At 51.3% G+C, this 10,366-nt stretch overlaps 1 protein-coding gene across 6 annotated transcripts; it reads right to left on the reverse strand.

The window, feature by feature from the left end:
- NYX (nyctalopin) lies at positions 262 to 9,144 on the reverse strand. Of its 6 annotated transcripts, none has more exons than XM_021407575.1 (4): positions 4,963 to 9,144; positions 4,746 to 4,838; positions 4,549 to 4,599; positions 262 to 1,820 (listed from the first exon to the last, which is right to left on the reverse strand). In XM_021407575.1, exons 3-4 carry the CDS (start codon positions 4,568 to 4,570, stop codon positions 421 to 423), a joined length of 1,422 nt encoding a protein of 473 aa, XP_021263250.1. In that variant the 5' UTR covers positions 4,571 to 4,599; positions 4,746 to 4,838; positions 4,963 to 9,144; the 3' UTR covers positions 262 to 420. The 6 variants fall into 6 exon arrangements, with proteins under 6 accessions (XP_021263250.1, XP_021263243.1, XP_021263235.1 ...); XM_021407568.1 differs by having other exon boundaries at positions 4,524 to 4,599; XM_021407560.1 differs by having other exon boundaries at positions 4,683 to 4,838.

Raw genomic sequence — 10,366 nt, forward strand, 5'->3', positions numbered from 1 at the left:
TTCCTGCTATCAAGCCATGAAATAATCTATAAATAAAAACAGCATATTCTTTGAAACAATATATTCATCAAAAAATAAAAACATGTTTGAAATAGACATTGAGGAGTGAACTGTTGTGTTGAAAGCTTTTCCTCGAAGAAGACTGTTTTGACAAAAATAGATGTCTCTGGTTTTCTTGCAGATGTGCCACGATAGCAGGGGAAAGAAGAACAAAATCCCTGTCTGACATCACACCCAAAATGCCATGCTCATCTCAGGCCCTCCCCAGGTACCGTCCTCCTGTTTAAAAGGGGCAGCAACCTTTCATAGCAACCCCAGGCAGTGCCTAGGGCTAGGAAGGGACAGAGACTTAGAGGTGTTCAGTCACAATCCCACAGATGGTAGCCTCCAGCAGGATACATGCTCCAGGCAGCTCTTGCACTACTTGCTCTGGAAAACAACCACTGTAAGAAGTGCTGGGAGGTGGAAAGAGAAGGAGATAGCTTTGCTGCTGTCTTCCCTTGTGCCAGAAGTAACCCCATCAGTGAGTCCATCCAGTTGTGTAGCATTACCAAAGACTTCAGTGGTGTTCGCCACCTCTTCAGGAAGGCCCATCTGGAGCAAGAGTTTAGAAATAAGGCTGTTGAACTTGCTCTCTGTGGTAGAGAAAGGCTCACCACTTGGGGTCGGGCTGTCAGATGTGACATTTAGCTCCACAGGGTCAAGACAGTAACCTTCTGGTGATCTATCATAGAGCACGTCCATCAGGTCAATCCCAGCTACCGAGGATGGGGAGGCACAGGGAATGTCCCTGACGAGCCTGTAGTTCTCCATCCACTCCTTCAGCCATTCAATGCGGCAGTCACACTCCCAGGGGTTGCGGAAAAGGTACAGCCGTCCCAGGAAGTACACAGGCTGGAAGACAGAGAAGGGCAGGGTTGTCAGGTTGTTGCTGTTCAAGTGCAAGGAGACCAGGCTGGTGAGGTTCTCAAAAGCCCCCTCCTCAATGTAGTTGATCCTGTTGCGGTCCAGGTAGAGGACCTCCAGCTCCACCAGGTCCCTGAACCACGTGTTGGAAACGTTCCTGAGGAAATTCCCCCCCAGGTTGAGCATTTTCAGGCACCTCAGGCCATCGAAAGAGTTTTCTGGAAGCTCACTAATCAAATTGTCATTCAGGTACAGGTACTCCATCTTCCGGCAGCCCTGAAAAGCTCGCTCATGAATGACGTTTATCCTGTTGTCCTGCAGATTCAGGTATTTCAGCTTGGTCAGCCCCTGCAGGGAGTTGTAGGCTACTGCTTCGATCCTGTTTCTCTCCAGGTAAACGTGGGTCAGATTTTCCATACCCCTAATGGCACCTGGGATCCTTCGGAAGTTGTTCTGGAAGCAGAAGAGCTCCTGCAGAGAGTGCAGCTCAATGAAGATCCTGTCTGGGATGTTGAACAGGTTGCAGTCCGCCAGGTCCAGCTTGACCAGCCGCCTGAGAGCAGTAAATGTCCGTGTGTGCAGGTAGCGGATGTACTCGTTGTGGGCCATCTTCAGCTCTGTCAGGCTGGGCAGCCCTTTGAAAGCCCCCGGAGTGATGAAGGAGATATTGTTGTGGTTGAGGGACAGTGATTTGAGGGAAGGCAAAGTACCGAAGGCCCTCTCGGAGAGGAATTTGATGCTGTTTTTGTCCAGGTTAATAGAGGAGGCTTCACAGGGGAATTCGCTGGGAATCTGCCCCAGGCCGGCACGGTCACAGAGGACGGAGCAGCTCCGCTCCTGGGTGCACACACAGTTGGGAGGGCAGGACCGCACACAGGCCCACACCGCGTAGACATGGGGCACCCAGAGGATCACTGAAGGCGAGGAATGTGCCGACCCCATGGAGGTGTGAGAAGAGAAAAACAGGAGACATTAGCAAATGTACTAGTCATGACACAAGAAGGAAGATTGTGCTGCCTCTGCCTCCCTTCTAGGCAGGCTAATTGTCACACAGTATGTGTATGCCTGTGCTAAGAAGCTCTTGTGAACAATTCCTAGAAATCCGCTGGTGTTTATAAACCCTCTGGGAAAGTGTTAGTTTCCTACTGCAACCTCTCTGCGGAATTTCTCTCCCTGAGGAGGGAAATCATCCATCCTGAATGGAGCAGGTTGCCCAGAAAGGCTGTGGAGTCTCCTCCTTGGAGATTTTCAGAAGCCACATGGATGTGTTCCTGGCCACCCTGCTCTGGATATCCCTGCTGGAGTGGCAGTTGGACCAGATGGACCCAGAGAGTCCCCTCCAACCTCACTGATTTCGCAGCGTTCCCATGATTGGTATTTGCAAGCTGGTAGGGACAGGGCTTGGCCATGGGATCCTGCAGAGATTCTTCGAAGGACAGCAACTGTGGGGCTGCAGTATTTCTGAGTGGGCAAAAGCGGGGGGAGGGCAGTCAGTGTGTGCTATTGATCTGGACAGGCTGGATCGCTGGGCTGAGGCCAGTGGGATGAAGTTCAACACGACCAAGTGCCAGGTCCTGCACTTTGGCCACAACAACCCTAGGCAACGCTACAGGCTTGGGGCAGAGTGGCTGGAAGACTGTGTAGAGGAAACAGACCTGGGGGTATCGGTTGATGTTCGGCTGAGCATGAGCCAGCAGTGTGCCCAGGTGGCCAAGAAGGCCAATGGCATCCTGGCTTGTATCAGAAATAGTGTTGCCAGGAGGTGCAGGGGAGTAATCATCTTTCTGTACTCAGCTCTGGTGAGGCCGCACCTCGAGTACTGTGTTCAGTTTTGGGCTCCTCACTGCAAGAAAGACATTGAAACCCTGGAGCATGTCCAGAGAAGGGCAGCAAAGCTATGAGGGGTCTGGAGCACAAGTCTTATGAGGAGCGGCTAAGGGAGCTGGGATTGTTCAGTCTGGAGAAGAAGAGGCTCAGGGGAGACCTTATCATTCTCTGCATCCACCTGAGGGGAGGTTGTAGTGAGGTGGGAGTCGGCCTCTCCTCCCAGATAACTAGCGGTAGGACTAGAGGGAATAGCCACAAGTTGTGCCAGGGGAGATTCAGGTTGGACGTTAGGAAATACTTCTCCGAGAGACTGGTCAGGTGCTGGAACGGGCTGCGCAGGGAGGTGGTAGAATCACTGACCCTGGAGGTGTTCAAGAAATGTTTAGATGTTGTAATAAGGGACATGGTTTATTGAGAAATATTGGTGATAGGAGGAGTCCTTTTCAACCCAGGCCATTCTATGATTCTATGATCCTATGATTTTATGCAGGTTGACATCATTTCTTTGTATTCTTTTCTCTTTTCCAGAACCCTTCTACTGACTCTTTAGCAGGGTGCTAGGTAGGCAATGGATGTGGATCCTAAGGACAAGAGGTGGGATAAGGCGCTGGCCTCACATGGCTCTGTCTTTGCACAGGGGCTGTGTCTTTTGCTCCCGTCTGCACCATTCCACATTGTTGTGTGCAAACAGGGGCATATGTTATTCTTTTGATGCTGTTACATAAACTGAGGTTCAGACAGATTAAGGATTTGCCTGTTCCCAAATGTCTGGCTGCAGGTGGCTGTCTGGAAACAGCTGATGGAAGTACTGTTGCTGGAACCTCACATAGGCTCAGGATGACATCCAGAGGGACATATGTGTATAGGCTGTCCCATATATGAGGCTTTCCCAAGCAAGCTCAGTGTTCAGCTACGTCTACTCCAACCTTGGTCCCATCTCTGGCCTTTGGAGCAGACCTCTCCCAGCAGCTGTGTGCACTGTGTGCTGTGTAGAAATGAGCAAAGTCCCCTCCTTCCTGTCCCTGCCTGCTCTTTAATCTCTCGATAAAGGAGATGTCTGCACCCAAGCCATTTTCCAGCCTGCTCTCCTTAGGCACAAAGTTTTTTGGAGCCAAATCTGGGTCTTACGCTAGTGGCATTTCACAGCACACATCTAAGATCTACAAGTGTAACTCTGCACTGTGCAGTACCTGGAAAGCAAATGCTTGAGGAGCAGCCAACTGGAAAACATCCCCCAGGCAACAGGAGTTCAGAGGAGCACCTCAGCACCTTTGTGGCATTCTCCCTTTTCTCATGCAAAGGAAGTGTTCCCAAGTCCCCCCACTGAATCCCCACCAAACCCTGGGGCAAGCACAGGAGAGCAGTTTCCCTTGATAGTCAGATCTCCTCTGACCAACGCAGCATGAAACATCCCACCTTGCCATCCTTAGTCTTTCCCCCTCCCCAAAATGGATGCTCTTTGCTTTTAACACCGGCAGACAGGGCGGCAGCTGATGATGCCTCCAACTCATTGACACAGCATGGGATAAGATGCGTGTTTTTTAAAAAAAATGGAATTCGGCATTAAGGTAACAAATATCAGTGAGATCAAGGAATAGAAAAATTCCACCCAGGGATGATCTCTTTTACTCTTTTAAATAATACTATAATTTGAAAGAATGAGAGAGCAAAAAAGTGTTTGCCAGAGATTTTAGAAGGACGAAGAGGCAACACTTGCAATTACGTATCTAACCTACAGAACAATCCATTCAACCCACTACTGGGTAATGCAGAATAAGAGCGCTACTCACCATTTAAAATGACGACAAACATTACCTTGATTATTCACTAGTGGCATTTCAGGTCTGGCAAGCAAACTTGGGGGATCTAAAAGCACACGGGAAGAGCAGAGACAGGTTTCACCCTCTTGTTTGCCTGCATCATTTTCCCACTGCCAGGTCTATATTTACAAAGAAGACTGAGGAAGAGGATCCTCTTGCACGCGGTTTCTGACAGTCCCCAGCACTCCACACCTCCCTGCCGGGCGCCTTCCTTCCACCATCCACCTTCTCAGCCAACCCTGCAGGTTTTCCTTCCTTCCAGCTGTGCCGACGGTGTGCTCCTGGCTGAGGTGGGAAGAGATCACCAACGGTCAGGGACCGGCCACCTCCCCGGGCAACAGGTGCTGGCATCGCACCGAGCAGCCAAAGCTATGATTCCCAACAGAAAGCACCTAGAGACACGGCTTACCTGGCCGGGCAGCGGCTGTGCTCTCCCTCCTGCTCACAGGGATGCCATTAGCTGCATTCTGCCTCTGGGAAGCTGGCATTTTTTTTTCTCACAAGCTATCATTTAATGGCAGGAAAATCCTCGATATCAGAGGGGGATTAGCGGAGATGGAAGAACATGTCCGTCCCCTAAAGCTCCAAAAGCAAAACAGGGATTGCAGGCAATCCAAACCGGCGCTTTCTCCCCCTGCCAACCCACCATAAAAAAATTAAGCCCAGAACTGAACCGCTGCCATTCAAACAGCATTACCGAAAGCTATCACTCCGCTGCCCATTAGATAATGGCCGAGGGGGTGGGAGCAGAGGGCGCAGCCTAAATATGATTATATTTGGGGGCAAGCACAGGCTTATGGCTGCAGTTAATTGAGCTTTTCAAATAGGATGCCAATAAGCATTGCTCCTAAAGGACGAGGAGACGACAGCAGCGCTGGGAAAAGGGGCTGCAAACACAGGGAGCTTGTGTGGTGGGTATGGCCCTCAAAATAATGAGCACTGCACTGTCTAAGAGACCATTCTGCTTGTGATGCCGCAGTTGCTGTGTGGAAATCACAAGGACAGGTCCGGTATGTGGAGATTCTGCATTCGGGACGTGAATTGCTTTTTAAAGCCTTTTCTGACAGAAAGATGACAGAGAGAGGGAGCTGAATGAGCGAGTTATCTCAGCCCTCCATGCCTCAGGTAACTGCACTCACTGTGCCAGAGGGAAAATGGCTCTACGCTTTATCCCTAAGCAAATTGTTCTGCTTTTTTTTTTTTTTTTTTCCCTTAGGAAATGGAATGCCTGATGAATTTATGCTCGATGCAGCAGGAAAGCTTCACTCCAGCAGCCACATTTGGGGGCGATGGAGGCAGGATGTGCCTATAGCGATGTCAGCAGCCCCAGCCCCGACAGCGGCGCTGCTGAAGCTGCCACCAGCGGAGCTCAGCTCCGTGCTATCCACCCACACAAGTCCGCCTGTGGTCCCCTCTCAACCACAGCGCTGAGAAGATGCCTCGGCACAGGCACACTGGGGAGGCTGCCGGGGGGGCACTGAGGTCACCTTTTTGGGAAATACCCAGCTGCGGGCAGCCAGCTGGCTGGGGAGCTTCGCTCTGCAGGCACCTCGGGGAGAAGCCTGCGGGAACACTGAGCTCTTCTGCCAGCCCCCGCAACTCCAGCTTCATGTTCTGCTCGCCCCCGGGGCTGAAATGAGATGGCAACGTGAGAAAGTGGCTCAGTGGGGAGAAGTTTCAGTCTTCTTAAGTAGAAAAGCTGAAATTCTGAGCGGCAGATGAAAGAGGCTTGTGTTTGGTTTTATTTAAAAAAAAAAAAAACAACAACAACCCGGGCTTTAAACCACACTTGACCCTTGTCAGTGTGACTTGGGGCTGATGAGTGCTCAGGGCCAGGAGCGCTGCAGATGCTTAGCACTGGGTGGGCTTTCTGGCACCCTAATTCCCTCCAGCAGCCTCTGCCAGTGTCCACACTTCACTGCTGGGTGCACACGGCGCCCTCCAAGCCCTGGCACCTCCCTGGCAGGGCATTACAGACCGAAGCACAGCCCATTAGATGGTCTCAGTCTCACATTCACCATGCTGGCCTGGGCTTCCATGTTGCAGGTCCTTGCACCACTACTTGCATTCCCACAGCCACAGTGCACGCTGCCGAGGCATGGGCTATCATAGTGAAACTGATCTAGGTAAAAAATAGGGTTTTTTTTCACTTCTGGGCTGGTCTTAACAGGGACAGTTCCCCCATCCGTGTATGAGGCTGCCTCCCACTGAAGTTAGTTACATGAGCTCTAAGAAACATCAGCCCAGCCATGTGCCAGCAGGTCCCAGGAAATCCTGGGTGGTGCTGGAACAGCCGATTTTCCTATCTTCCTGCTGCATCGGGAGGGCCAAGAAACAAAGCCAATGAAACAACAGGAGGAGAGGGTCAGGGTGGGCACCAGCTCTCAGACCTGGGTCTGAGAACCTGGTCCTGCACCGTGGCCAAACCGTGCAGCAGTAGCAGAGACCCAAAAGTGCAGAGTCAGCAGCACAAGTGTCATCTGAAAGGGAACACACTCTAGGGTTAACATCAGGGCCAAATGGCTGCTGGTGAAACCTGAACTGGGGCTGGGCCACCTCATCTTCCCCCTGCTCTCACTTCTGCCTTCGAGCAGCTGCTGTTCGCGTGTCCCACCAGCAGGCATGGGGTCAATTCTGTCCAGTGCAACAAGCCCAGAGCTGCCTTCTCCTGCTCACCGCCTCACACTGTGCTTTCCATGGGCTGCTGGCAATGGCTGCTTTCAGTTCCTTGTTATCTGATGGAAACACAGTACAGTTCCCTCGCAGCTGATGAGTCAACTAATAGAGTCGCTTCCACAGCCCTGCAAATATGTCTTTTGAAATAGCCTCTCCACAGCAAACCCACGGCACGTCACAGGTTGTTCAAGCCAGCAGCCCTGCCAGGCCTCACCAGACAGGTTATTGGCCTCCTCATCATTCACATCTCCCATCCACAGAACAGGATAAGTGCCACCTTCTCCGCCTTGAACAGAATAGATACTTTGGGCTGGTTCAGCACTTACCCTGCCCCAGGTCAGGAGCCAGCTCAGGCACTTGGTGAGACCAAAGCAGAAGCCCTCCAGGACCAAGGGCTTTCCAAGGCTACAGTCATGCTGCAAGGTGATTTTTGTTCTGCTTGCAGTGGTACTTCCCCAACCTGACTGACACTTCTAAGCCCCAAGTAACGAGGAGTAGCCATCATTATCTATTTACAGATGCACAAGGATAATTCTGTTGTCTAACAAGGATGCTGGCCGATAGGAAAGAAGCCAATCATCTATGAGGAAATGAACTTCAATAACATAATAATCAGAAGGTTTAGAGCAGTTTATTCTTACAGATGATCTGGAAGATTCGTTAAATGAACTTAATGTGCTTTCCCAAGCGCATAATCAAAATGGAAATGCATTCATTCACTGAATAATCAAGCCCACATCAACGGCTTGGCTGAAAACACAGCAGGAGAACCTATTAAAAGCTGTTTGTTGTGGCCGAGCCCTCCCTCCAGCTAACAAGTTTCAACACAAGCAGCCATGCACATGCCTTGCACCCCTCCTAGCAAAGAGGCCAGGCAAGAGGAAGCCTGCACAGTGCAGGTAAGCTCTGTGTGTACAACCACCGGGAAAGCATGGGCCCCGTGCAAGGGACAAACAAACTCGGGCAACCCAAATGTAAGAAGCACAACAGCTTTTTCTGAGACACCAAGCCAACAGTGACGGAGAAAGCAATGCCCACGCAATGAGTACTATGCTCTTGGATGAGATCAGTGCCAGGTCTCAAGCTTAGCAACTGGCAAAAAGTTAGCTCAATTCCCACTAGTTCAACAGCAGCAAAGCTGCAGCTTGTAAATCACTCTTTCTAGGTTGTACTAAGCTACCCACTGAGGCCGTATACATTGAATCAGGTTTGCTTGAGCCTGATAAGAGTGGGGGAAAGCTGTGCTAGCAACAGCTGCGCTTTAGCAACAAGTGTGTTGCAACAAGTTGCTTGAGCTACCATGCCTTTGAGTTATAACAGAGAACAAATGCTGTGTGTGTATGGTGGGAAGCAGAAAACAAATGAGGTAAACACCACACGTACAAGGCAGGGGAAGGTTGAGGTTGCAGAAGCACAGTGCTCAAGCTGAGCTGTAGGAAAGGCAAAGGAGGGCTAAATATGCAGCATTAAAAATAAATCACACTGGGGCTCTGCAAGACACGTCAGCTCTCAAAAAAAGAAAAAAAAAGGTCCTACCCAGAATTTCTTACTATGGCTCTTAGTTCCTTTTGATTTCAGCAGAGCTTTTACACTTCTCCTAGCAGCAGCGTTGGAGATGCACTTTCAGGGTGTGCAGGTGTGGGATGGGGAAGTGGCACTGTTTCTAACTACAGAGGGCTGTGCCTACCTTCACCCTGATGCTCCACAGTGCCTGAAAAGGATGGCAGATTGAAGGACCACCAAAGGACACCAAAAGCCATCATCTTGTCTCAGCTTCTATGGCACAGATGGGTGGAGGAAACAGAAGGGGACAGATTCTTTAGCAGGGTCTGTTGTGATAGGAAAAGGGGAAGTGGTTTCAAACTAAAAGAAGGAAGATTTAGATTGGAAATAAGGAAGAACTTTTTTTTCCAGATGAGGTACTGCCATGGGTTGCCTAGAGAGGTGGATGCCCCATCCCTGGAGACACGCAAGGTCAGGTGGAACGGGGCTCTGAGCAACCTGATGTAGCTGTAGGTGTCCCCGTTCATTACAGGGAGTCGGACTAGATGGCCTTTAAGGGTCCCTTCCAACTCAAATGATCTTATGATTCTATGGGGCAACATGCTCCTTGTCCTGGCTCATCACCTGGGGCCACCTCACATCACACACCTAGGAAAGCTATTTAATCTCCCATGCTCCCTCACATCTCCTAAGCCCCTGATTTGTCTCCTTGCCCACTTGGCAGGTGGCAGCACACCTTTCCTGCTCAACTCTGGCATGTCCCCAGTGTACAGCTCCGGCCACACATCCCTTCACTCTGCAGGGCACCCAAAGCACATCCTCACCTACCCTTGCTGAGCACTGCTAGCAGCTGTCTGGGTGCATCTGGGAACAGCCCTCTACACACTGTGCTGTCAGAGCAATGGGTTCATGGGTGTGGGATAGGAAAGTGGGGGAGGAAATCTATCCACGCTGCCTGCAGGCCTCCACCTGAGGGGTTGAGGCATCCCCTAGCTCCTGCCCGGTGCCCAAGGCACAGCAAAGCCAGCCCATGCCTGCAGAGCCTTGCCTGAGGCCCCAGCTGACAGATTTTGGGGCCTAGTTCAACCCATCCGGGTGTTACGCCCCAAGCCACCCAGTGCTCTGTGTCCCAGAGCAACCTGCCAGGCCAGGCTACCTGCCAGAGCTCGGGCTGCTTTCCTGGGAATAGCTGTAGGTGCTGGAATAACCCGTGGGTTTGTGAGAGCTTGCCTGGCCGGCAGCAGACGTGAGGTTTTGCTTTCCGCTGTGTGGGGGGAGGCAAAGACACACATAGCCCATGAAGGAGTGCCCTGACAGCAGATGCTGCATGCTGGCGTGGATCAGAAGAGGACTGTCACCCCCTCCTGTCCAAACCTTGACACTGTGCTGCACAGTTCACAAATGAGGCCAGGAGGCCTCCACGTGGCAGAAGCACACTGAGAAAGCATTTTTGCAAACACATCCGGGGGGAGTGGCGGGGAGGAAGCACTGCCTTCTGCTTCCTGGATAGCTTCTGCATTTTGCACTGAGCCATCCTGTGGATAAAATGCAGAAGTCTCAGGAGCATAGAGCAGATCCCAAGAAAAGCCCCCCAGAGCCCTTGCTGCCAGCCCTTGGCGGCATGCACGTCCCCA

The sequence above is a fragment of the Numida meleagris genome, chromosome 1 (genome assembly GCF_002078875.1).
Source record: "Numida meleagris isolate 19003 breed g44 Domestic line chromosome 1, NumMel1.0, whole genome shotgun sequence".
NCBI classification, from domain to species: domain Eukaryota; kingdom Metazoa; phylum Chordata; class Aves; order Galliformes; family Numididae; genus Numida; species Numida meleagris.

Excerpts from the sequence above, each read along its gene's own strand:
- NYX (XM_021407575.1), bottom strand. The coding sequence starts at position 4,570 with ATGCCACTAGTGAATAATCAAG. Across the intron at positions 1,821-4,548 it reads GCCACTAGTGAATAATCAAG|TGATCCTCTGGGTGCCCCAT; the intron begins GTAATGTTTGTC and ends CCTCGCCTTCAG.